Raw genomic sequence first — 27,962 nt, 5'->3', positions numbered from 1 at the left:
GTATTAATTCAATAAAGCCATGGTCTGCCCGCAACCACCTGTAAATTCCCTTTTTGACCCTCGTGGTTTGCCGTATATTCGCCTCCCACCAGCGTTTTCCTGTACAAACACATGTGGATTCCCACTGACTCCATCAGAAACAACAATAACATGGCCAGCCACGGGCTCGATTACGATGGTTGCAATTTCTTCAGACAGCGGCTAGTTTTATCCACACTCAGTGGAAAGCGTGTTAGAATAAAAAACATAAGGTCCAAAGACGACAACCCGGGGCTCCGCGGTGAGTTTCAGCTCCACTTTGCATGTGGCGTAGCAGTTAGCTCGGTGGCTAACATGCTAGCTGTTACGCAGTTTGGAGTGTGTTTTATAACTGGAAGTCATAAGAGGGGAGACGATAGTACAGTACTGCAAATGTGAAGTTAATATAATTGTATAAAGTTATGTCGCTGTTATGCCTTTCAAGAGTTTGAACTAGTATTTGCAAAGCAGAGTTCTGCCTTAACGTTATCATATTATTTGAGGGACTTATCTTGCTTAATGTGAGAGATCATCTTCATATAGATGCAAGAATACTTAAATCAACTTGTTTGACTCTAAATGTGTTGTTACTGTATGTAAAATAAGAAAAGAGGGCAACATTTTGTCCCATCATACCTTTTTAACAAGGTCTTAACTTGTATTAAAACATGGCGCTCAGCCACAGAAAGTCTGGTTAAAGATATACTGTATGAGTATCATTGTTGCTTTTCTTCTACAGATTTCGAGGCCAGCTTTATCAGACTGCTAGACAAAGTGACCAATGGCTCCAGAATAGAAATTAACCAGACAGGTGAGTGTTATCATTATGATGTGACTGAAGTGTTTACCTTTGTAATAATGTATTACTGTTTTCCGCCAGATGATTGTGGAGGATGTCATCATTGAATAAACACCTAAGCTATGCATAAAAGGCATCCTTGTAGAAATGATTCAATGTTTTCTGTATTTTTGTTCTCATAATTAATTTGACACCTTAGTTTTGCTATTTCTGTGTGCATTTGGTGTTAAATTGAACTGTTATGTTCAGAGGCGTATTTAACAAAAGACTGCAAAGTAGCACCCTCTACATACAGACTCACTAACTACAATTAGTCTTTCCTCACAAGGTACTGTGTTATTCTACCAGCCTGGCTTGTTGTACGGGGGCTCTGTAGAACATGAATGTAACACTCAGCGCTCGATCGGCTACTATCTGGAGGCTCTGCTCATGCTGGCTCCATTCATGAAGACCTCTCTGAAGGCCACGCTTAAAGGGGTCACCAACGACCACATTGACCCGACGGTGAGGACCCTCATGCATGCATCAGCTCATTACCAAAACGACTAACCTCAACCTATTTGTAAATTGAATTTATGGGAAGTCCACTCCTGCCAAATCCACATGGGCGTGCCCTCTATTGTACATGTAATTATATGTGAGATCAATTATGTATTTTTTTACAGACTGCATATTTTACGCCTGAGGTGGAGAGTTTGTAAAGAACACATAATAGTTAAGGAACATATTCAGGTTTTTAATCCATTTGTACATTGACTTGATTATTAAAATGTAAACAGATTGTGGTTCACATACTTTTGTAACTGTTTTCCTCCACGTTTTTAAACCATGGTCTCTGAGTTTGTTTGCACGTTTGAAGTGTTGTTATAGCAGTCCAATCTCAGCCAATGCATCATTCTTTTTCTGCCCTGAGCTGCTTTGTTTTGACATGTATATTGTCAACAAACCAGCACTGAGAAGAAGCATTGCAGACGCTAGAGAAAAGTGTTGTCATGGAAACAATTTGTTGCAGTTTTGGGAAATGGTAGATATCTTAACCCGGTGATGACGCAGAAGAATATTTTTAAATCTCAACAGATAAGAATACTTACAGAAAGATCAGCATTCTTGTTCCTAACATTAGCAACATGGCTACCTCAAGCAGATTTGCAACTGTTTCAGAATTAAGTTTATTGGCAGGTACGTTTACACATACTAGGAATTTGCTTTGGTGTCTGGTATACGCACCAGTTTATTTACAACAGCAAAGCCAAATATAATCCAGATGCCAGAGCATGGTTTCTTACCTAGTGATCTAGCTTTGTAGAAAAAAAAATGTGTATCAATATTTGATTTGCCTCCTCAACAACAGTGCAGGTTTTCTGGTGCCAGGAGTTTCCACTTTACTTCGCTGTCTTCTCCAACTTAATGGTTGTAAACCCTCTGTCTCCTGCAGGTGGATGTGCTGAAGTCCACAGCCCTCCCTCTGATGAAGCAGTTTGGCATTGATGGAGAGGGCTTTGATCTCAAGGTGAGCACACAATAGTGATCTGCTGATAAGCATGCTGTCACATTTGATTTGGGGGGGGTTTATGTTCAAATATACTACTGCTACTTGAACACAGGTCAGTCTATCCTTCGCTCTCTCACTCTCCCTCTGTTGATGCTCCCTCAGGTGGTGAAGAGGGGTATGGCGCCTGGCGGGGGAGGAGAGGTCGTTTTCATATGTCCAACCCGCAGGACGATGAGGCCGGTGCAGCTGACCGACCCGGGGAAGATCAAGAGGATCAGGGGAGTGGCGTATCCTTGTCGAGCTCACAGTCAAGGCCCTTTTTCATCTGTTAACAATATACATATGATACAAGTTGACATTCAAAAGCCATTACAGCTTAATGTGAAAGCTCCAGATGTGTACACACTAGTGCTGGGGGGAAACGATTATTTTGAAAACGATTAATCGGGCGATTATTTGATCGATTAGTCGACTAATCGAACGATTATTTTTCTGTTGTTCAATTCATAAAAAACGTAATGTAAAAAAAACGTAATGTAAAAAAAAATTTTTTCACGATACTGTGTCTCAGGGGATCTTAATATTTAAGAACCTATTAATGTGTTATACCAGATTAACGGAAATAATCTCAGCTAACTGACGATACAAACCATGTTTGCCAAAACAAAACACAAGTCTCATAAGAAGCATCTAAATGACCCCTGAGCGAAAAATGCTAACGGACATTGGCACAGAACTCAAGATAAAAGTACCCTTATTACTTATCGTAGCTGCACATACAAGATATCCGATTAAAGCTGAGACTCCACAGATTATGTAGGTACATAGTATCATCACTGAGTGATCCGGACTCGCGACAGGGGAAGCAAATACAGTCATCACAACACGTACCTTCACAGAGCTTCTAGGGAGATCGTCTCACCGCCGTAGCTGTCAATCTGATCAAAATACGTGTTCAATGGCATTCAAATGAGAAAAAACGCGGCTGAATCGGTTAATCCATAGGTTTTTAACGTCTATGTATAAAAAAATTATTGAATTTATAATCCATAATTCCATTTTAAATCGGAGAGCAAATGCTAGCTGCTAATGGTTGCCACCACAGCTAGCTGCTGCTTCCGGTCAAGCAGCAGTCTCAGTGAGATATAAATATATAAATATCTTTGCGTTTTGGACTAACTTTAAAATATTCCCATGCTTTTGAAGACCTGGGGCGAGATGTTTTCGTTTGAGGGCTTCGTGCGCAATCCTGTGAGGAGGAGTTGGTAGCCGTTTCAGTCTCCATTGTGTTAGAAGTGCGATTGCGAACTGCTTGTTGCTTTGGGTGACCCACGTGTGTGTGGCGTCATACAGTCTATGGTGTCGACGCGGAAATATGTCGTCGACGATATTTTGAAGTCGACGCGTCGCTACAGCACTAGTACACACATAAATCCAGCATATCCTCACATTGGAGAAGCACGAACAAGATAATTTTCTTCATATTTGCATGAAAAATAAAAAATGAGTCAATTTGTAAATAGTTGTTGAATAAGTCTCTTGATTTATTTACTAATCACTCCATCTGTTCACAAATGCCAGTGAGCTTTACTTTGTTTTTTCTCAAGTTCGTGCTCCTTCCAGTTTAAGCTTGCACTTTTTCAATTGAATAAAATGTGTGTTCTGATGATCTGAAAGGTCCTTGACAGTCTAAACCCAGATATTCAGTGAGAGTTTCTCCTCAGATGGCCAACAGGTTAGTGGACACAGCCAGGGGCGTCCTAAACAAGTTCATTCCTGACATCTACATCTACACCGACCACATGAAGGGAGCCAACTCTGGAAAGTGAGTATCTCGGCCTAAATGGAATTACAGGGAAATCAAATGTTTGTTAAACAATCCTGCTCACCGTTTTATCACCTGTACTTACAGCTTTAGTCAAAGAAACGCATAGTCATTCATTTTGGTGAATTGCAGATCTCCAGGTTTTGGTCTGACCCTGGTGGCAGAGACGATGAACGGCTCCTTCCTCAGCGCTGAGATGTCGTCCACGCCGCAGGGGCAGGGAGACCCCATGCTTCCAGAGGACCTCGGCAAGAACTGTGCCCAGATGCTTTTGGAGGAGGTGTATCGGGTAAGTTCCTCAAAAACCCTAAAAAGATGTATTATATTCCGGCCTCACTCCACACACTTGTTTCAGTAAGGTTCTTTTTGGGGTTATTGGAAACACAGAAAATATAGAGATTTAAGTTGTCTGAGCCTAGAATGTGATTTATTTTTGTCTCTTGGCATGAATTTTGAATCATCCCTCTTTGGCAATTTACAGGCTGCTCTGAACAGGGAATCAAATATGTATTTAATTGTGAACAGGTGTAGAAACTCAAGCAGACGTTCACAGGAATTTGTCCAGTGTTTTCAGGCCTTGCCTAACCGGGACCTTGGCCCATAATGGCAGCACTTGATCCAATGCGTGAAGGCTGGATATTGGTTTGCTACATTATTGTGCACAGTGTTTTTCAGTTGCTCTAAAAGCAGCTGCCCTTCAAAATACCAAGCCTGTGCTGTTTATTTGAATAGTTCCAGCAGACCGTGATGGTTACCTGCCATAGTGTAGTCACTTTTATGCTGAAAATACATTTGCAAAAAGTTATCCGTCACTTCCTGTAATGTTTTTTCACTATGAAGTGTATATAGTATTATAATACTTTGCTTATGTTTAACTCACTCAAAGTGTATTTTATTTTTTTGCATCTTTCTTATCACTGGAAAATGCTATTAAGTCGGAATGTTCACACACAGCAGCTGGAAAATCTATTGTTACCTTGTCTCAAGAGATTTTGAAATTCTTGGGGAATATCTGAAATACAAGGTCAGGACACACTATTAGTTATTAGAGTCCAAGCATGCGCTTCCAACACTATCTTCTCTTGTTTACCCACATTCTCCAGTAATGACCCCAGTCGGGCATTCTGAGAAACTGCTTGTGGGAAGAACCACAATGAAGAAGGAAAGTATAATATAACAAAAGCGTATTTTCATTGAAATCAAATCAGAATATTTCTAAATTCCATTCCTATGGATGTAACGGCCTGTGTAAACGTAATGCATGTAAGTCAGTGTGTTGGTAGAACTGAACTGTGCCTTAAAAGAAGTATGTTCCCCTGACTGGTCGAGTCTCATTGGTTTTTTCCTATGACACTTTTGTCTAAGACATATATACTACATACTTATTACTTTTTAAGATTGTTTTTACTTATCCATCAGAGGCTGGCTCGCATTTGGCGACAACTCATATATTGCATTTTCGATATGAAATTAAAAGCTACATGACCTTGTTGAAGAAAATGCCATGATGAATAAAATAAATACCTGGATTTAAAACCGTTATTATTTATGATGAAGAGAAAACCGCTATCTTACTCAAGTCACAAATATGTTTGTGCAGAGGTCAAAGGTCAGGGTTTAACCTGGTTATGTGACGTGTCAAATGAATAATGTGTGATCCTATCGTCATTCATTTCTCGATGGATAAGGATTTCTTGATCAGTAATTTGTTAATATGCTTGAGGCTTCAGAAAATTAACCCATAAGTCACATTTATTATATCCATATCTTTCTATGCTGTAGTGTGACGTGTAGTAATGGCTGTATAAAGAAAGAAAGAATGTCACATAGTCAGGAAAAAGAGCCCACTTTCATCAGAGTATGTATAATTAGATCAAGTGTTTGTGTGACTTCACTTTGCCTCCACAAGGCTCTGCTTCTCTCAGAGGAGCCATGTGAGGCCAGTTAGCTGGTCAGGGTAGGGCTGATTTAAGGAATAGTGTTGGATGCATCCTCTTGAATCCAAGCCACAGAGTTTTTCTTTAGCAGCCTCAGAGGGCGGTGGACGAAAGAAACTCTTAAGAAAACTATTTTAAAACGCTTCTTTCCTTTTTTGATAAGCAGAAGCTGGACAGCATTTGATGAACTGGTTCTAATACCTAACTGTAGCGGGGCGTCAGAACATTTTCTACAGCGGAGAATAGAAATGATAACACCAGAGTAAAATGAATGTCAGACATTTGTGCTGGAATAGTTCATTTTTGAAAACTGAGAAAGAAATAAGCTGGATTCACATTAAATGGCATGGAAGCTCTCTATCATGTGCGTCTGTTTGTCTAATGGTTAATCAGTACAGTTTCTTGTAGTAACCCAAAGCCACACGATGGACATTTTGTTTTTGGAAGCAACATCAACACTGGACAGGAGCTGATGTAAGTGTTTCCAATAACATTTCAGGTTTTTTTTTCTTCTACTTAATTAAGAATGGTTCTGAATTTTGTTTCTATTTCACCCTTTTGACACATTTTTACAAGTTTAGGTCAAGTCATATCTTGGAATTTGGCTATTGATTTGCCATTTTATTGACTAGCTTAAGTTTGTCTGCGACCACTTTTTTTTGTTTGCTTGTTTGAAAGGGGGATACCATTCAGTGGAAGGATTTAAGGGACTTTTCCATCAGATCTTGTCTGTTGGTGGCCTCTTGGGAGATATTAACTGTCTGTAGAGGCAGGGCCTGAAACTAGCTACAAATGATAGTAATGTGTTGCACTTCTTCTTTTGAACTGATAGGAGGCAACCCACAAAGGTAAGGTCCTACGGGCACAACATGTCTTTAAATACTCAATTATAGGTACTCTCAGTGGTTGGATAAAGCTGTAAAATAGCAAATCAACCTTAAACCTTGAGATCCTTTATTGCGCCTAATGATCATCTTTGAGTTTTTACTGGAGGCAAATTCATTGTGATTGGTAGAATTTCTCGGAAATACTAATATGAAAATTCTCTCTTGTATCCAGACAGTATGAAGTATTTGCTTATTTGATTAAAAGTAACGGCTATTTCGTGTTTAATATGCATGAATAAATGTGCATTATACAGTTAAATTCATAACAGAATGCTAGTCTGAAGGCTTGTCAATGGAGTATAATGGTGAACTGCAATGGAAGTGTTGCATATTGGAAGTCATGAAGTATTTGTTTTCACAGAATACCTAGTTCCATCAATCACTCATAGTAGGAATGCAGTTGGCAAAACGTCTGCCTCATTGGCAAAAAAAACAATGTCTCCATAGTTTTGCCGTGGCTTCAGTTATATGATTATGTAATTGAATCATATTCCTGCTGTCACGATGCAATAATACTGCGTGACTTGGGATCATGCTCACATGGATAGAATAGATGTGCTATTGAGGAAACTCATTTTTCACTTTACTGACAGATCCACAGAATAGATGGCCATTTTAATGTTGGTTTCTTTTTCTTTTTTAAATGCTAAATTGGGGTGTTTCCAGAGTTGCATAGGCCCTTCATACAGGCTGGTGGAAAGCACGTAGCTGTTGTCGAGTTGTCACTATGGCATGTGATCACTTGGATACAGAGAGTGGATCGTCTGTCCTCTAAATATGCCATATGTCGAAGAAAAAGGTGGGAGGGCAGGAAAACCCATCATTTAGTGAAAAACAAGACAAACATGTTGTGTTCTCTGACTCATAATGTATGTTCTTGTAGGGCTGCTCAATTAATCGTATTTTAATCGCGATTATGGCTTGCAACGATTACGAAAACAACGTAATCGAAATAAAACGATTATTTTTTTATTATTACTTTTTTATTTATATTTATTTTTGGATTTTCAGTTGAATTATACTTAAAGTTCAGGGTAATCAACTGTTAAAAACATATTGTTCAAAAAAATGTTCTCCAATAAATGGATGTTTTCAAAGTAAATGGATAATCGTTTTTAATAATCGTGACATCAATTATTGACCCAAATAATCGAGATTATGATTTTTGCCATAATCGAGCAGCCCTATTTTCTTGTAAGTTTAAAGTAACTATATGCGTTTCCAGAGCTGACAAAAACATACAACCACTATTGGATGCTCACTATGTTTTGCAAATATTGTTGGGTAATGAACCTGAGATAATCAATATCCTGTCAAGGGGTTACCGAGTTCTTTCAAACATCTCCACCTCCATGACGTGTTTCAAAGTTGTTTTTGTTGCTGAACGCATCGCCCCTCCTCTTTCTCTGTATTAGGGTGGCTGTGTGGACTCCTCCAATCAAAGCCTGGCGCTGCTCCTGATGACCCTTGGCCAACAGGACGTGTCGAAGGTTCTGCTCGGACCCCTCTCCCCACACACGTAAGCCACCGTCACTCAAGCTTCCTGCCATAGCTTGTTTATAAGTCACCACAAAGAAGCACTTTGGTATTCTTCTACTTATCCCATCTTTTGCAAGTGCAGATATTCCAAAGTTATCGTCCAACTGTCGAGCATAATAAAAACAATCATCCGTGTGTTAAACATTAGCCTTGTGGTTTGTGTTTTAAACATTTTAAACTAGTTTTTAACTCAATTGAAGGCCCATGCAACCAAAAGTGTTTTTCTGGCTTCAAACGCAAGTTCAGCCTGCAGTTTACAGTAAACAAGTTCAAGTGAACTGCTTTTTATGTATTTTGTTACATTGAAAAAAGGTTTATTTATTTTTATTTCAACTAGCAGAAAATCCCCAAGTGAAATTCAGCTGACGATGAATCACAGGTTAAATGTCCTCAAATTTCTCACATGCTTTTGAAGGAATGCATTATCATGGGACCTGTCCAGCTGTGCTTTAACATGGTCCGTGTGTTTCTAGAGTGTGCCTTGTGTATGTGTGATAAACTGATATATTAACAGTTTAGGTTTCATATTAACTTGAATATTTTCTGGTAGGCAAACCGCTTTAAATCTTTAATAATATATTAGAATGAATATAAGGATAATAATGTCATGTTGATTTCAGACAACATCATCGTGAATGAGGAATGAACTATGAACTGTCCATTTTCAGTTATCATGGTACCGGTGCTGTGTCCCTCTTAAGTACAGTACTATGATAACTGAAGATTGGCAGTGCCATCACAATGCATTCCTCTTCTTACTCAGGTAACGCTCATTTCTTTTTTTCTGAAGACCAATGGAATCCAGCTTAAACATTTGCATACTGTTAATCGGCTTTGTCTTTATACATATTGAACACCCTAGTTTTGAGAGATAAAAGATACTACTAATGACCTTAGTCTACATTGAGTACTCCTGGGACACTGTGTTCTTAAACTCCCAGGGTGTATGGTTTATTGATAGCTGGACAATATTTCATTTCAAGGAGCAACGCCTCCCTTACAAATTAAACTTATTTCCTCTCTCCCTCACTGTCTCTCCAGGATCGAGTTCCTCAGACACATTAGAGATTTCTTCCAGATCATGTTCAAGATCCAGGTTCAGAAGCCTTCAGAAGACGAAAGGAAAGGAGGGGACAAGGTCCTGATGACCTGTGTAGGAGTCGGTTACAGCAACATTAACAAAACCCTCAAATAAAATCTGTTTTTTTTATATATAAACGAAATGGTGTTGTCTTTGCTCACTCACATCAAATAGTAGAATACAAACATTTTATTTTCTTGGATGAGAAATGTATGACATTAGTTATTATTGTTCCAACTTATAGGTTAACTTTCAGTTACAATATGCAAGAACAACTGTTTGGTAAGACATGTTGATTATGTTTTATACATGTAATACAAACTATTATATATATATATATATTATAAGACGTTCATCAGCATCTTCTTGTCCGTACTTCTTCTTAAGCCAGTCTGCACGCCACTGTCTGGTTGAACATTACTGGAATTCCACATGTAAAAGCATTTCTAGATGTTTAGTTCCAGAAAGAAAATGTGCGATGCTTTTGGAAGGGTCAGGGACTGGTCATTAGCTGCGGTTCTTCCCCTCTGCACCACATGTTTCTCATCACGGATGTCTGGAGGAGTCACTCATCTTGGCCACAGAGATGCTTGAGGGCGTCACCATAGCTGCCTGACACTTCAGACTACACAAACATGAGAGGGAGAACAGGAAGCGGGGTTTTAGGGGAACGTCATATCTCTACATCTCAAAATAAGCACTTGAAACTGTTGAAATGTTTACTTAAATGGTATTGATAATTCAGTTTAATCTCTCGGTGTGCGCACAGACCTCTAGCTGGGAGTAGAGGGTGAATCCAAACACCTTCTTATACTGTGCTCTGATGTCCATCAGGTCCACCTCAGAGCGGCTCACTATAATCCTGGTCAGAGTGGACTCGGTGGTCCCCGCTCCCTAGACAAAAGAACAATTGGGAAATAAGCAGTGGTGCACATTTAGTCAAAGCTGCAGCTATAAAACAGTGGCTAAGCATTCCTTTCCACACCACTGGTGACAAACACTCATGTCTGCTGTGGCTAAAAGTGAAAGGGTGTAACCAAACAAATCCTTTTGTTTTGGGAGCCACTGGCTCTGGTGTTTCAAAAGGTGCTTAAGTTATAGATAGACATATTGAATCACTTACCTTCATGCTCTTGAAAAGGGTCTCAGCCATGTATAAAGGAACGGTTTTCACACACTTCACTAAACAAAAACCATATGTTAATACATGTTTTCTAATAAATATTATGTTAATTGTAAGATGTGAGGATCAGAAATAGGCAGACAACATGGCACATTTTTCTCACCAACAGCAACAAGTAGCGCCTCGATGTTTCCAGACATCTCGCTCTCAATGCTCTCCTGCAGAGTCTTCTTGCTAATATTCTTGTACTCTACCAGAGCTGTTAGAAGACATCAGCGATTTGGTCAGGTGGCAAAGTAAAAATGACATCAATAGTTGTTTAGCCATGCTAGCGGCATTGTGGCATGATGTTGCATTTAATGTCTCTACCTTTTCGATTGCCATGCAATTGTTTTGTTCCTCACGGAATATATTCTGGATTGATTTCCAGGGAAATTTGGTGCATACATTCTATATCATAAAGTTTGTATTTGTGAAGTTAAACTAATGGCATTACCATCATCCACATTATTAGTATTACTTTGCATACTGATTAACAAATGCTAAAGCAAAGATGGTGATGTTAAAAATGGTGGAGGTAAACATCAGCACGTTAACATGATGTTAACAGACACTGTTGTACAACCTCACAGAGGCGCCAGTGGGCTACATACTGGTAGTCTTGTATTTTATTAGCATACAGATAAAAACATGTGGGTTGAACCTACTCTGTCGCAGCTGGGGAACACTCCTGTGGCACAGGATGTCGATAAACTTATCTTCATCAGTTCCCCACTTCTTCTCCCCTGCTTCATACAGGGCCTGCAAAGAATGAGAGGGAATGTGAAAATAATGTTGACTTCAAACACAAATGTGTAAGGTCAGGCTTAAAATCTCAAACAATAATTAATTAAATATTCCCCCAGATATGACTGAATCAACTGCTCTGTAGTGGTTTTATTGTTCACAACCTACCATCCTGTATTAGTATACTAAATGTACTTGAGAAACTAGTGGATACGAGGCAATGAATATACCTTAGCATCTGCTTTAGCTTTAGCAGCGTCCACATTGGTGCTCTCCTCTCTCTTCCCCTGTTAAGAAAAAAAAAGAAGAATACATTTTGTCTTAAATAGACTGAATCCAATGTTTTTGGAATTTTCTTTTCAAATGATGATGCCATTTTTATTATACTTGTCACACTGGTATTGAAGATTACAAGCTTTCCAAAGATTAACAGGTATGTAGAACATAGTTAGCCATTTTACAATTCAGGCCTAAAGACAGACTTAGAGACATTTATTCTCAACGTGTCTAGCTAAAATTACTTTTGATGATTTCTTTAGAATATAATCAAATGTTTGTCTCAAGTTGACATACAGTACCTCAGCCAAGATGAGTAGTGCCTTGCCGTACTCTCCAGATACCTCCGACTTCAGATCATGAATCAGCGCTTTTCCAGTTTCTTGAATAAAACAGCACAAAAGGAGAATTTCACAACTGTGAAGACACATTGCTTAATGAGTATTTGCCAACAAGTGACTATCTAACTGATGCAATTATGAATACTTTGTCTTTAGGATACCAACCTGCGAGGTATGCTTCAGACAAGGCCTTGATCTGTTTGTTGGATCTCGAAGCGAATATTTCTGTCAGCGTACACTCAGTTGTCCCTGCTCCCTGTGTGCAATACAACCAAAATGTATGGCCGTTACAATTTATTTTATGAAGAAGGGCATTTAAAGTTAACCCGACCAAATCTCACCTTGATGGCTTTGATGACTTCCTGGCAGTCGTAGACAGCGGTTGGCGTTACCAAAGCAACCAACAAGTCCTCAAAGTCTCCATGGGTGTCGCCCTCCAGATCATCTACCAGTTTCTGATGGAGGAATGTTAATAAAACAGATTTTGGTTAACTGTACGACATTATTTTTGAAATAATATTGAGTTTATAGAAGTACATTATACCCTTCCGTTTTGCTTCTCATAGGCCTTAGCGATGAGCTGACGCTGAGCATTACTTCTTTGGGTCAACACCTCAATAAGTGTCTTTTCTGTCGTACCTGTAGAGAAGAGACATCACAAATCAGTCTTACAACAAGGTCTTAAACTTCATACAATCACTTGTTCCACAAACAGACAGGTGTGGGAACAATTTGATACCAGCATAGTATTGCGAAATTCTGTGTGATAACATTGTATCGATACACGGATGCCAAATAGATCGTAAAAAAAATCATTAAAAAAATTAATCATTCATATTTATTACGTTTCTTGATAATATTGTATGTTGTAGCATCCAGTGATTCCAAACCCTAACTAACACACACATGTACACATTACACAGAGTAAATAATGATTAAACAGCTTTATATGTTGGTCTTGTATATTAGATACTGGTGAATTAACGTACCAATGCCCTCTATAGCCTTCTTTAGTGCAGACACATCTTCATCCACTTTGAAATTAGGCTTATCCTTCACAGTTCCTCTGACATTGGACTGAGGAGCACAGAAACACATATAAACCTCCAAGTATTTGTTTATACAACATGCTAAATTGTTTGCAGTTTATTATTTGTACGTTCTAAGCTTTCAATTAGTATTTGCCACCATCTATTAAAGCCACCTATACAATAACTATCATTAAGGCACTAAAAATGTTGAGTATGTTCAATTTACTGTCACAGTCAGTGAGGAGGGGGAATCCAACAGCATTTCCAATTCTTCCTAAAAAACAAGTCAACATAGATGATTACAGTTTCACCTTTATGACATGTATTTGAAGCCTATATTCCAATTTCAATGCCTGAATACTCACCCAACCAGACATTGTTGAAGTTGAAGATGAACGTATTATACTAAAAGGAAGGGGAAAAGCATATGTATCAGCATCTCCACAAGGGTATTGTGATGATTGTATACAGCTTTAGACTCCTTTTTCTGTTTAGTATTGCAAATGTTTCCTCATCCTCTGTCCTTCACAGCCTTCGCATTTATAGGCATCCACTTCTTGATTATGACATTTTGAAGTTTAGTTAGCCAAAATAATCGAGGACACATGTTCGTTACAAGAACTGCAGACAGTTAAAGCCTTAAACGTTTTAATGTCGGACTCTGCAGTCTAAAAAACAACCCTTCCGATGGAAAAAGAGTTCAAATACGGAACACAGACAGATACAACGACGAAGATACTGCGATCAAAAGTCAGAAGCGTTACTTGTTATCTTACCTTTAGTGAGAGGACTGGATTGATGTCAGAGGGGGAATCTCACAAAAGGACAAAATCGCCACACCTTTCAGGGAAGTTGGAAAGGCAACGCCCATTTTAAACTGGAGGAAGTTGAATCATGATGTTTTTCACAACTCCTCCTCACTTTTACACACTGTGGTTTGTGTAATACAGAATGCGGGATGTAAGCAGGATGTTAGCGTTTCTCTGTAACTTAACTCTTGCTCAACAATCTAGACACTTCACTAAAATAAACTGTATCCTCTGATCAGTATTGAACAGAAGCCGTTTGATTTCAGGAGTGACCCAACACGCACTGTTGACAGTTCCAAAGTCATGTTTGCTCAAGGCAGGGATGAGGACATGAGTCAGAAGGAGGAAGGAAATTAAGAAATAGAAATAAACGTTTACAATCGACCTTATCTCTTAATGTCATATAACTGCAGAAGGTATGGTAGAGCATAACTTGATCACTGTTTAACTTATATTGTATCAGTAGATTATATTTAGTTTTCTATAATATCTTGTATTATCTCTACCAACATGTTTACTCTTATATTATTTTGTTTGTCTTGCATTGTTAAAGTTAATCATGTTTAATTACCAATACAAACTTGATTAATATATGATTTACGTGTGTTATTGTAAATCTTATACTAATAACTAATATCGTTTTTTTATTTTATTATTTCAATCAGTGTTTTATAATATTAATTGTGCGCCTTTGGCACATATATATCATGCGCGTAAAGCCAAATACATTTACTATTTATTTTACTTGTGCACAATAATCACCTCATTAATGGCTCTTTTAGTCTCAGCAAACGTATAAACACACGCTCCTGCGTACTACACAATGTGGCAGGCAGAGTCAAATTATTATCACTGATCAGAAACATATAAATGCATATAATGCAGGTGAGGTATGGAAGTGACAAACTGAGGTGAGGGGCAACTGCGACATCTTGTGGCAAACTATAGAGTAAGATGTAGGGGGCGCTCTTGTGCAATTGTGCCACGACCATAGACTGTATATATAAAGGCCACGACCCATTTTCGCCATGCCTGGATTTGTGCAAAGTTTAATACAGCTTGAAAGCAGCTTATTATGGCCGTCTTTAGGCAATTCATTGTAGGATAAATAAAGTATTAGATTTCAATAGGACCATGATTGGACCCTAAAAATATACTACCGATTAGTAAATTACTGGTGGTTTACTCACAAATCTGTCCTGTTGTATTTTGGTAATGGTGCCCTCAGTACAACCTGCAAGGGGACTTTCTTTCCTGTCTGGACCATGGATGTATAAATACGATGTCCTTTAAAATGTCAGGCTGAAACCATTCACCTCAAACTAATCTAAAGCGTCTATAATCATGTTTATATAACTACTTTACGAGGGGCATCAGCTGAAAGCTAGACTTCGTAAACAGCAAAAGCATACGTGGTAGTGAAGCTTGCCTGAGATTCTAAACTCAGGGCACAGTTACCCCCAGCTGACAGACCCGCAGCCGGGGGGCAGCCAACAGCCTGCCGTCCTTTGACAGCTCGGTACCCGAAGTCAGGTTCCTATACGGACGACGTGTCAACGACCATTTAACTCTATGACAGTCAGTTTGCAATGCAAGTGAGCCATTTGACTTTAGAAAAGGCTCATGTTTAGCCATCTTTATTTATTTAGCTTTTATGCTTGTTAGATTACTAGCTAGCTCTGTTAACGGTGAACTAGTTAGCAACTAGGTCGCTGGCTAGCAACAGGGATCCTCCCAGCATTGTGATGGATAGCAGGCGTTAGCTACACACTCTCACTATCAATTTGGTAAATATGTTCCTAATTTGAAATGTTTACATTTCTTGATTTAACAAAAAGTTTCCCGCCAGCCCTGTTTGGACTAACAAGCCAGTGTTTTGTGAACGGTTATGTTTTCTTGTCCTTAAGGCTGAGCTGTAGCTAGCTGCCTCCATTGTTTACATGGAAACGGTCAGTTGAAGTGCACTGAGGGCATGTGGTGATCGTTACAATACTGGATCAACTACAGAAAAAAACAACGGGGACATATGGAAATGGGGCTGGGAGGTAGCTAACGTCAGCCAGACGTTAGCCAGATCTCTACAGCCTACTCTCTACCTGAATGAGGATGATCGGGGCTTTGAAGGAGGACTGCTGGACTGTTTGACTTTGTGTGGGCGGTGGACAAAGGACAGCAGTTTGTTTGTCCATATTGAAGCTGAACCTGGAACACGATTACACGAGGTTTACAGGCAATAAACTCTGCTGGGATGTTGCTAAAAACTCTACTGATCACCAGTCTTCTTGGCTGGGTGAAATGTCAAGACAGCCAGATCATGACACTAGAGGAGAAGACTGTCATCAGGTGAGGACATACAGACATGTATAACCCTGTTTAGATCTGTCTGTGAGTGAGTGGCTTTGAAAGTCTCTTCCATATTGTGAACAATTTGTGTTCGTGTCATTTTCATTCCATGATTTTGTCCCTATTTCTTTTTGCAGGGACCAGATTGTCGAAATGTTTGATCACGCTTATGGGAGTTACATGGTAAGAATTGGATCGAATCATTGTATTACTGTTAAAGGGAAGTTATAAAAAGCTTGAATAAAGAAAACATTTATAGAAAAGCACTACTTTATTGTGTGAGAGTAACATGCGTCGGGGTTCGATTAAGGTCATTCAGTTTAGGAAAGCTTGAATCAGGGGCTGACAACGCAGTTGGATCGGATTTTGTGAGATTGTGAAGAAAGCCAACATGCAGGATTATGTTGCAGCTGCAGTGTCAGAACATTCTGATTCAGTTTTGTGTCAGGGATTACACAGTTGTCTTCCTCGGGTCCTAGTCAGGATTTTCCCTACAGAAAGAAAGCAATGACAGCCAGAGATGATTGGGTCAGGGTTGGCTGGACCCATCAAGTGGTTCAAAGTTCAGGCAGAATAAGATATAGAGAATATGCTCCCTATAGGCTGCATGTTGACCCTCAATCTCAATGATTGGAAAGCTCAATTCAGTAGCCAGTCAAATTTAGGGCAAACGATGAGTAAAAAAAAAACCTGACTTTAACAAAAAAAATTGATATTAAGCAACCAGTCATGCCAACATTAATTACACTGTAATCTGAGTTTTTCAATTATAACTGTATTGTAATATATATTTTTAACTGTACTATGTATTATTTTATTGACCTGTACTTAAATCATGTTTTACAATTGTTTGTGTGATAAAGATTATGCAATGTTTTTAGTGTTTGTTGATTGTTATGTACCTACCTAAGGACAGCTGATGGAAATGAGCTATTAGATCATATCTGGCATAATTCTTCTCTTTTCTGAGATTATTGTATTTGTATGCATGTTCCTTGTTGAAGTAAATACATAATAACTGGAACTCCCTCCCCAAATACCTCCGTGAGTCTGAGTCCCTCACCCTGTTCCAGTCCCGCCTCAAACCCCACCTCTTCAACTCTGTATCCATAAGCCCCCCCCCCCCCCTCTCAATCAACTTCCTCCTGACTGCTTTTCTACCCTCCCTCCCAAATGTAACGCGTTTTTGGGTTCAAGAAAAGCGCTATAGAAATAAAAGATATTATTATTATAATAATGTATCAATAGTGACCAAGCTGTTGTGTTTAGCTTCAAGTTGCCAGGGGCTTTTCCCTCTTAAAGAATTTGCAACACTCCAGCCATCTTTTCCTAATGACACCTTACTGTTGGCTGCTTGATGAAGTTGAAGGCAGTTTTTGTTGTTTGTGTTGCAGAAAAATGCTTATCCAGCAGACGAGTTGATGCCTTTGAGCTGCCGGGGGAGAGTCCGGGGCCAGGAGCCCAACAGAGGGGATATAGACGACTCTTTGGGGAAGTAAGTTGGGTTACATTTCCTCAAGCTAACAAGCCATGTTCTTTTTAATCAATCAGTTTTAGGACAAATCTATCCACTAAAGTGTATTATGTACTCGAACTGTCTGGAATGCCATATCTCTTTAGAGCTTTCTTCATAGAGATGTGCCGAAGTTGCTTTTTAATCTCCTTGCTGATTGTAAAACTACCCAAATATTTGTGCTTGTTTCAAGTTAATATATATCTGTCCAGCCCTTTGCCTTCTTTCAAGATTCACCACTGAGAATGTTAAAGAAAGCGATAGATTCTAAAAAGAAAAATACGCCTCGCGAGTTTCAGCAATTTTGAATCCACATTCCTATTTTAATTGTAGGACATCCAAATGTAAAGATTTGATCAAAGTCAAGTGGAGATGTTTGTGTTTCCCGTTACTTTCCAAGGTATACGATAACAAAAAACATGAAATTGATCTGTTGCTCTGCATTCTGTAATATTATTATTTATACATTAAAAAGAACATATTATTTAAACAAATAATTGATGCAGGTTATTTATTTGGTGATAAATTAGGATATGAAGTCCAAAATAAGTTAGCATGGGAGCAAATGGGTAAATGGAATATAGATTCCACACAAAATGTGACATTTATGTAATTTCTTCTCATCCTAAAACAGTATTTAACTTTTTCAAAGAAGAAAATGACTAATTTAATTTAGTAATACCATGCTGTTTCAGACAGACTTAATTCAACTTGGACTATATGCCCCAGTTTCTCAGGAACGCATGAATAAGATGCTAATTTCAGTCAAATACATTTACAGGATGGCAATAAGTCATGGACTTGCAGTGGAATACTTCCATTCATGCTCAAGCCAAGCTGCATAATATAATTTCACAGCTTATTCAACATGTTTTGCATTTATTAGTTAAAATTAGGCTAATTTAGTGGCAAAGTGGGACACCAGCTCCCCCGTGCTGACTCCCATCACAACATGTCTTCCTTCTTTTCCGCAGGTTTTCTCTCACACTGATAGACACCCTGGATACCCTGGTGGTGAGTACTCCCTCTTGCTAAAAACATCAAAGTCGTTGGATTTCATTGCGTTTTGGAGTCTTATTTCTCGCCATGCTTTTGTTTTCAGGCTTTTTTTTCTTCCTTATCTTGACATGAGTTGCATCTGTTCCTGTCTGTGTGTGAGCAGGTGTTAAACAAGCTGGATGAGTTTGAGGATGCAGTGAGGAAGGTTGTGACGGATGTGCGGCTGGACAACGATGTGGTGGTGTCTGTGTTTGAGACCAACATCAGAGTTTTAGGGTATGAAACATGTCTTTTTAACTGTCTACATCCACTTCTTAGATTAGTCTTTACAACATCTGAGTGAAGCAGAATGTTTTGGATAATTATTCCTGATGTATAATTACATCCCATATCACTATTACTGGTCCGAAATGTTGTGCTGTATATCATATTTCAACCTATTCACCCCAAACTCTTCAATGCAATTTTAAAAGGAAACCTTCATTTCCTTGTTTCATGTAATTCTCCCCAGAGGGCTTTTGGGAGGCCACGTGATGGCCGACCTCCTACAGCAGCGCGGGGAGAGGATGCAGTGGTACCGCGATGAGCTTCTACACATGGCCAAAGATCTGGGCCATCGATTACTGCCTGCCTTTAACACCACAAGTGGCCTACCTTACCCTAAGGTATTTCTAATGATACTGTTAAATATCACAAGTCTTGTTCTAGATGTAGTTCATTGCAATCAGTGCACCACAGATTAACTGATTTGCATAATGGTTTATTATTAAACTTAAATTATTTAGTTGGTAGCTGTTTTTTTTTCAAGAGCTTCGAGTCAACAAAAGTGTTCTACTAAAAGTGACGAGATTAATGTTTTATCTTCTGGTTTTCCAGGTGAATCTGCGGTATGGAGTCCTGAACCCCCTTTCACGCACAGGCACAGAATCGGACACCTGCACAGCGTGTGCTGGAACAATGATCCTGGAGTTTGCTGCTCTCAGCAGGCTGTCAGGGGAGTCTGTGTTTGAGGTATTATCTCACTCTGCCTCTATAGAGATGTTTTGTATTATTGTGTAACACGCCCTTTTTGTTGAAATAACTGAGACAAAAGAATAAAGTATATTCGTTGAGGATGGATTAAAATATGAATGATTGAACTGTTTTTACCATACGCATTTTAAACATGTGGTGCTTCTTATTGTTTCACAGGAACATGCGAGGAAGGCTCTGGATGTCCTCTGGCAGAGGAGACAGAAGGGAAGTGACCTAGTGGGGACTGTTATCAATATCCACAATGAAGAATGGGTCCGGAGGGGTGAGGCAATCATTTCCTTTAGACAAGAAATGAAAACTAGAACTTTAACTACTTTTACATCCACAAAATATTTTGGATTTTGCCCTAATTTCAAAACATCACAATTCCTACTTTCTTTTTGTTTACATGGCTAATGAAGAGGAATATTTCACTTATATTCAGGGTTACATACAGCTGGTAGTAAACATAGCATGTCTCTTTATTCTCATTTTGAAAAGGTTAGCGTTGTGATACATGCCTAAAAACCTGTTGATATCCAAGCCTTTTCTAATGTTTGAAGTCAATGTGTCAAACCAGAAATGTGCATATTAACAAAGTTAGTGATGAATAAAAACATAAACCTATTCCACTGCTCTTTAAGTGAACCATAATCATTTATCTTGTGTGTTTGCAGAAAGCGGAGTCGGTGCTGGTATCGACTCGTACTATGAATATCTGATGAAGGCCTACATTCTTCTGGGAGACAATGTCTTCCTGGAGAGGTTTAACATTGTAAGTCCTCCATCACTGTACACCCACATAGAAATCTATACCCAGGCCTTTAGCGCCTGCTGTATTGTATTCCCTGCTGACACATAATTGGCCATTTTGTTGGTGCTAATATATGTTTCATGATGTTTGTCTGTAACAGCACTACAGTGCCATTATGAAGTACATCAGTCAGCCCCCCCTGCTGCTCAACGTCCACATGCACAACCCCACTGTGAGCGTGCGCAGCTGGATGGACTCTCTCCTGGCTTTCTTCCCCGGCTTACAGGTCAGAGATCCTCCATTAATCACATTTACCACCATTGAATCACAGAAGGGGTCCGTAGAACTGCACACGTGTCTCTGGAGTGACATTCATTTTTCACACAGGTTTTGAGAGGGGATCTGAAACCAGCTATTGAGACTCATGAAATGCTTTACCAAGTGACCAAACAACACAAGTTCCTTCCAGAGGTAAAGGATCTCTGCGCTTTTTGCTTAATTAACGGCATATAGTAGGTATACTATAAAGGTAACTATGTATTAAACTGAACACAACAAGAGCTAAGAACAGTAACCAGATGGGAATGTCTGCTATTGGCTTTCTATTGAGTTGAATCGGACAATTTAAGGTACTTAAACATGATATGACATGACATATATTGCCTTTAAACATTCCTTCTCATTTCAACACTGCCTGCAATTACCTAATGTAAGTATAGATATGAAAAAACCTTACATTTTTAATATAAAAAAAACTCGACTTCTAAAAATGTATATCATATCACACATTTTTAGCACTCTAAGATATAGTTTATATGTCATCATGATATAACAACAGATGAAAAAATATCGAATGGAAATGTATTGTAGCTTATCTTCTTTGTCCTATTGTATGAAATCTGTACTTTCTTAGAAGAAGCCTGTTTCACTTTTGCTTTCTCTGCTTAATCTCCTGCAGGCATTCACCTCAGAGTTCAGAGTTCATTGGGGCCAACACCTTCTGAGACCAGAGTTTGCAGAAAGCACCTACTACCTCTATAAGGTGACAGGGCAGTGCCATAAACAACTTAAATGACCTGTAAGTGGATGAAACTACTACACTTTGGCACTATATACACTAATATTTAAATGTCTGCAGGCCACTGGCGACCCCTACTACCTCAGAGTGGGACAGTCCATCGTGGAGAAGCTAAACGCCTACGCCAGGGTGCCTTGCGGGTTTGCTGCTGTGCAAGATGTCCGCACTGGGATGCATGAAGACAGGTAAACAAATGCCATTACACATGCTTCATATGTAATAGCAACTTTAGTTTGGTGTTAGCTGTTGTTATGGAAACTCAAAACATCTGTTATGAACATGCAATAACATCATATGTTTTCTGATGTGTAGGATGGACTCCTTCTTCCTGGCTGAGATGTTTAAATACCTGTACCTGCTGTTTTCGGAGAAGAGCCAGCTGCCGATCGATATCGACGACTACATTTTCACCACCGAGGCCCACCTACTCCCAGTGTCCCTCTCCATCACAAAGCCCCCCTATCAACGCAACCACACTGTAAGAATTATCAAGTTATATGAACACTAAAAATTACACCTCATATAGCTATTTTAAATTCTAAATATCTAATTTATACAAGCTGCTAGTAGATTCAATCATGACAAGGACATTTTAACTGTGTATGAATCAGTTATTATAGGAGTTCATGTCACAAGTAATTGAATAGTAGTTTTTATTTATTGTCCTAAGCAATACTGTTTATTGTTGACAACTACTGTGAACTGAGCAGCTGTCGGTCCTGTTCCTCAGGAGACTGTTCCTCTTCCCCAAGAAGAAGACCTGTTCACACACTCCTGCCCCAGCATGGAGACGTTATTCCCCAACAACCCCTCGTTTGCTAAAACCATCCGGGACAGCTACAAGTACCTCACCGGGGTGGGACGAGCCGTCCACCCTGTACCTGTCAGGTGTGGGACTTTTTAAAGTGAAATCCTCAGTGAAAACGTTTTTTACCTTGATTACTTTGAGTGTTAACTTATGTGTGTTTTTACTTTACAGGGAAATTGATCTCCCGTTCCATGACAATGGGATGGAACCAGTAGAGTTCTTGAAAAGCATGGGCATTTCTCTCACCCCGCTTAATGAGGTAATGGGAGGAGACAGTGTTCGAATGGTATTTCTTATAGACCTCACAAACGTTATGTTATGAAAGGAAAACATATTCTTGGCATTATAAGAAAACACAGAATTTCCTTGAGAGAGTTTCTAAATATGAATCCCTTTCAGGACCATAAAGGCATTTACCTGGTCAAACTTGTAGCAGAGGTGAGCCAAGCACCGGAGGAAGAGGAGGTGGTGCCCCATGTTGTTCAGCTCATATCCCCCCCATTTCTGGGTAGGACAGTCATCACAGCGGGACCTGCCAAGTTTGGGATGGACCTAACCAAGCAGGAGCACGGGGTGAGCTTCTAGTCACTATAATAAGATATATAAAAGGGAAAATGGCAAGCAAGATCAAAAATACAAACCACTTACTGCCCTGCAGCCAAAGAGACAGAGATGTAACTCTGAAAAACTACAAATAACATGCAATAACATACTCTTTTTCCTCAGGTGAAGGGCAGCATAGCGAAAGCCTCCCCCTACACTGCATGTGTGCCAGTAGATAATGCAGCGCAGCTTAAAGGGCATATTGCCGTGGCGCTGCGTGGGGACTGCATGTTCGCTGTGAAGGCTCGTCATCTGCAGGAAGCAGGAGCCATAGGAGTCATCTTTATAGGTGAGGACAAATACCAGATTACCACATATATTCTTTAAGTCCACCTCAAAGGTAATAGTGGCTATCAAATACTGACTTGGTCTTCAAAAAGACACCATCGTTCACATTGATTCCTTATTATTTTTCCTCAGACCACCGTGAGGGAAGCAACAGTCAGGATACGCCCCTCTTCCAAATGGTTGGAGACGGCGACTCCACTGAAGATCTCACCCTGCCTTTAGTCTTCCTCTTCAGCCAGGAGGGGGCCGTGCTCACATCCGCTCTGAAGGAAAATCACAATGTGGATGTGCTGCTGCTGCCCAAAGAGAGGCAGCTGGGACATGGTGAGGAGCATGGAGACAGATATTATAACAGTCCAAATACATTGGTCATTCTTAAAGCAACACTTCATGCAACAAGGAGAAATATGCAAAAACCTATATGAGTCTTAATAGCTATTAAGGCCAAAGATCACCATTTATAGTAAGGCAAGGCAAGTTTATTTATATAGCACTTTTCAACACAAGGCAATTCAAAGTGCTTTACAAAAAATGAAAGAAATTTAAGAAAATGGCATTTAAAATCAGTCATTAAAAAGAAAAGCTAATAAAATAAACATTAAAAGAAAAAATACATGGATAAAAGTTACAGTGCAGTCAATTAAACATTAAAAGAAAAAAGTACATGGATAAAAGTTACAGTGCAGTCTAAGATATGAATAGTTCAATTAAAAGCAGCGACAAAAAGATAAGTCTTCAGCCTGGATTTAAAAGTAGTCAGAGTTGCAGTAGTCAATCTATAGGTCTGAACTAGTTCTGGTTAGCCATTTTTATATGTTTTCATGGAAAAGGTCAATAGTTCTGATATATTTTCCCGGGTTTGAACTCTAGTGAGAAGGATGGGAGTAAGATTAAAGAATAAAAAATGTATACTTTCCTACTTTAACAAGATTCAGAAGGAGCACTGCTAGCCCAGCTAACACAATTACATCAAATCTTAATTCCTCTCGGTGGTCTTGTTCTAATTTTGCATATCATTGGCCTTCATTGTGCAGGTAAGACAGAAAAACCTGCCGGCATGAACATCAAACTCCGCTTGGCAGAGGAGGGGGAGCTGGAGGACGGAGCAGCCAGAGGGCCCACCCTGGAGTTTGTCTTGGAGAAAGATGGGATGATTCTTAAGGAAGTGGAGCAAGAAGCACAACACAAACAATTCTGCACAGAAGCCACAGAGGAGGACAGAACTGAATCATATTCAGCAGATTCCTCTCAAACTCAAACAGCGCTCTTGACCACTGCTGATCCAGAAGCAGTTTCCTAACACTGATCTCTCGTCAGTTTCTCAGAGCCCCTCACTGCCCTACACAGAGCCTGAACTGACCCCACCTGCATGTTTACAGAGGAGAGTAAAGCAGTGTGACGGTCATCTTCTCTTCCTGTCGTGACTTTGAAACCTAAATATGGTTTATCAGACAGAGAGACAACGTGGTGCAGATCTCTCTGGAATGAGGGATGAAATGAGACTAAAATCGGTAATTTAAGGCCAAAAGCTGTAGGTTAGGATGCCTGTAGTGTTGCTATTGTAGGCACATACAGTACATGGTGGTTGTGATGCTAATGACACGTAAATAATTGAGTAGAATTACTTCAGCTTAGAGCGAAATATAGATAAGGCCAAAATGTACTTAGCTAGGTTTTTTTTATGCAATGCAGTTTGTTTTTTAGTGCACCTTTTCACTTCGATAACTACTGTTAAATATTCAGTGATGGAGTATTACCTGGCCACTAGGTGGTGTTAGCTGCCGTAGATGCTCAATAATACAATGATAGATGAAGGAGATGAACTGGGGCCAATTTGGGACGTTTCTTTTTTATTTTGTACTTGTAAGCAACTTCAGGGAATTTAAAGAGTGAAAGCAATTTGCCAGGTTGACCTATTGTGTGTGTGTGTGTGTGTGTGTGTGTGTGTGTGTGTGTGTGTGTGTGTGTGTGTGTGTGTGTGTGTGTGTGTGTGTGTGTGTGTGTGTGTGTGTGTGGTGTGTGTGTGTGTGTGTGTGTGTGTGTGTGTGTGTGTGTGTGTGTGTGTGTATATATGTATGCATGCATGCAGAGGAAATCCTTACTTCATGCAAGGAAACAAGAATACAAATGTTGTAAGATTGACCATCATTTAATTCATAGTTATTATTATTATTAAGAAATTAGGTTTGGATTTTGCAGATGTTGTCCTTTACTTCCCCAAATACAAATAACTGCACTCATTATTAAATTGTAATTGATCATGCCATCTTGCAAACATTACCAAAGCTGTTTTCTTACAGCTGAAGTCTAAGTGTTACTGTTGCTAAGTCACACAGGTTGGTCTATGCACTTTGAAACACGGGTACGATTGTCTAAGCAGATTCATTAGTTTGTGTGTGTTGCAATAAGTAATAGTTGCAGTCATACATCGTCTCATTTACATTGTGCAATGATTAGATGTGTTTGGCCACCTTAAAATGTAAGGAAACTCTCCAGGGTTACTCACATTGTTTTAGTTTATATTCCATTGAGTGTGCTGAAGTACAGAAAGGTTTTTGCATCAGTCGGTAACATACGACCTGGAAAGGCCACTTTATTCATTTACATTGTTTTGATAAATACAGTGTTGTCTTTCTAAAACTAAACCATTATCTGGGCATTGATATGTGTAATCACTTCCATACATAAAAACTCTTTAATCACTTTGTTCATATTCACTTTATTCTCACTAATAATTTGTTGCATGATTTGTGTGTTTTGTGGTACATCAAATGTGAGCTTATGATTTATTTTGTTATACAGTGGACCTGTTCTTAAATGCTGCTGAATTAATGTAAAGTCTTAATCCAACATGATTGTTTTATCTTTATTGTATTTTAATTTTGTTTGCCTCGATAAGGCTTTTGCCAACCCATATACCTCAGGACTGTGTGTGTTACAGCTCAGAGAGAGAAACGGAGTATGGACAAGAAGCAGAGGATTCTTTTTTTAAATCATTTTACACGCTATTTTATTTCCAGCTGTCTAAGTTTCTGTTAAACAGTGGCTGAAAATCTAAGTGCCAAAAGAGAGGCGTGACACAGCTTCTGTTTCTGGTTTCTTCTCTGTATTTACTTTCTGACTATGAGCAGAGGCAGGCTCATTAATACAATCTTCTTCATCGTACATTTACATAACTGCATTTATCCGCAGCAGTGAGTATCAGCTCAGGAATTTTTCTTTCTACTAAAATAATAAAATCTGGAACTTCCACAGTCAATTTGTTGAACCTGACTTTAAAGCATGTTACTATTTCACTGTGTGCTGCTTCAACAAAATATGGTTTTAGTTTCAGCTTTGTTCAGAATCACCCATGGGTGAGACAGCACAGTCCCAATAAATGTGTTCAAGATTTAAACACAAGCCAATATTATTTTAATGGTAAAGTCAAATTATATGTATAGTTCTGAGTGTATGAAGCTCCTGGTGGGCGTGTAATTACATTGAAATTAAAGGAAATATATTTCCCACATGGTAAATCATCCATGTTATTTTTCAAACATTTATACTAGTAGTTTTTAATGTTGATTCATTAGATTTCCACATATGGAAGTCCAGTTTGGTGTTAGGTTTTCTTTTCTTTTAATTGTGGTTTTGTGTTTCAGCTCAGAGCAAACAAACTGTCACGAGATGCCATTCCCCATTTAAGCCAGTGTTTGGAAACTAATAATGGAGTTAATAGGCAGAATGGAAAACAATAGGATTAAATCAACCATGATGTGTTTGTTTATTTGAAGTATATCTTGAAATACGTTCATTTCATTTCACAGCACCTGCTACATACATACACTATTTGCTTATCAACTTTCTTCTTCAACCACTTGATTAGCAAATCTGAGCTGTTTAATGATGAATTGTGAAGAAAAAATGAATGATTGGCTATGTAAATGTAACAGCATTCAAATTAGATTATCAATTTGTATCAACATATCTCTGGCAGTGTGTAAATCTGGTTATTTAAACCGGTTTTACTACGTCATCACGTCTCACATCCACCTCCTGTGCTCTGTTCGTAATCTCTCAGTAAACTGTTGCCTTCAGGTAGTGTGGGAAACAGCGACTCCTCGGTTGTGGATCCTTTTTTACTAGCTGGTTTAAAACAGCTAGCTAAAAACAACGAGTTTATATATTGCCTTAATTCAAATTTTGTGTTCATCGAACAGCTTGTGGGTGGTATTTTGAAACATTTAAACCCAGAAGCATTTGTTTTTACTTTAGGTAAATGTACATCTATTAAACATATTTTAGACTTCAAGCATTTCTTCAAGCATTTTCAATTACATTTGGTAATTGGAATTTGACTGAAAATCCTTCTGGAGACAGATTCAGAACTGATTATACTAGGAATATCAGAGGCATTTATTAGGATACATTGGCGACTTCTGAGCATCACTGTATTCCCTATCAGCCAATAAGAATATACAGTAAATCAAATAAAATGTATGTATTTAATAAATAGCTTAAATTCCCTAAAGAAATCTAAAATGTCCAGATTTCACTTAGGCTACATATTATCAGGGAAACAGTGTTATATGTGAAGCTTTGTCCTATGTATACATGTCAAGAATATGTACGAATG

The 27,962-nt window shown here is 38.9% G+C and overlaps 3 protein-coding genes across 3 annotated transcripts; 2 read left to right on the top strand and 1 right to left on the bottom strand.

Moving 5' to 3' along the window:
- Positions 1–62: 62 nt before the first annotated feature.
- rcl1 (RNA terminal phosphate cyclase-like 1) lies at positions 63–9,715 on the top strand. The gene is made up of 9 exons (XM_034198165.1): positions 63–280; positions 758–829; positions 1,146–1,321; positions 2,253–2,327; positions 2,472–2,596; positions 4,009–4,134; positions 4,267–4,423; positions 8,374–8,477; positions 9,539–9,715. The coding sequence occupies exons 1-9, from the start codon at positions 112–114 to the stop codon at positions 9,690–9,692; spliced, it is 1,158 nt and encodes a 385-aa protein (XP_034054056.1). The 5' UTR covers positions 63–111; the 3' UTR covers positions 9,693–9,715.
- LOC117534111 (annexin A3-like) lies at positions 9,424–14,099 on the bottom strand. Its single transcript, XM_034198167.1, has 14 exons — positions 13,912–14,099; positions 13,501–13,540; positions 13,362–13,409; positions 13,094–13,181; positions 12,649–12,743; positions 12,446–12,559; positions 12,270–12,360; positions 12,066–12,145; positions 11,718–11,774; positions 11,409–11,502; positions 10,865–10,960; positions 10,702–10,760; positions 10,350–10,472; positions 9,424–10,203 (listed from the first exon to the last, which is right to left on the bottom strand). Exons 2-14 carry the CDS (start codon positions 13,510–13,512, stop codon positions 10,144–10,146), a joined length of 1,017 nt encoding a protein of 338 aa, XP_034054058.1. The 5' UTR covers positions 13,513–13,540; positions 13,912–14,099; the 3' UTR covers positions 9,424–10,143.
- Positions 14,100–15,436: 1,337 nt separating this feature from the next.
- Positions 15,437–26,496, top strand: si:ch211-282j22.3 (ER degradation-enhancing alpha-mannosidase-like protein 3). Its single transcript, XM_034198163.1, has 21 exons — positions 15,437–15,731; positions 15,852–16,287; positions 16,425–16,470; positions 17,682–17,782; positions 18,775–18,814; positions 18,963–19,075; positions 19,311–19,464; positions 19,676–19,810; positions 19,991–20,096; positions 20,491–20,588; positions 20,728–20,853; positions 20,955–21,038; positions 21,526–21,609; positions 21,706–21,830; positions 21,958–22,123; positions 22,376–22,533; positions 22,625–22,712; positions 22,853–23,026; positions 23,180–23,345; positions 23,477–23,668; positions 24,379–26,496. Exons 2-21 carry the CDS (start codon positions 16,193–16,195, stop codon positions 24,642–24,644), a joined length of 2,517 nt encoding a protein of 838 aa, XP_034054054.1. The 5' UTR covers positions 15,437–15,731; positions 15,852–16,192; the 3' UTR covers positions 24,645–26,496.
- Positions 26,497–27,962: the final 1,466 nt, after the last annotated feature.

This window comes from Gymnodraco acuticeps, unplaced genomic scaffold (assembly GCF_902827175.1).
Source record: "Gymnodraco acuticeps unplaced genomic scaffold, fGymAcu1.1, whole genome shotgun sequence".
Lineage (NCBI taxonomy): Eukaryota > Metazoa > Chordata > Actinopteri > Perciformes > Bathydraconidae > Gymnodraco > Gymnodraco acuticeps.
The sequence above is the reverse complement of the archived record's forward strand: the minus strand, read 5'-3'. Positions and strand labels throughout refer to the sequence as shown.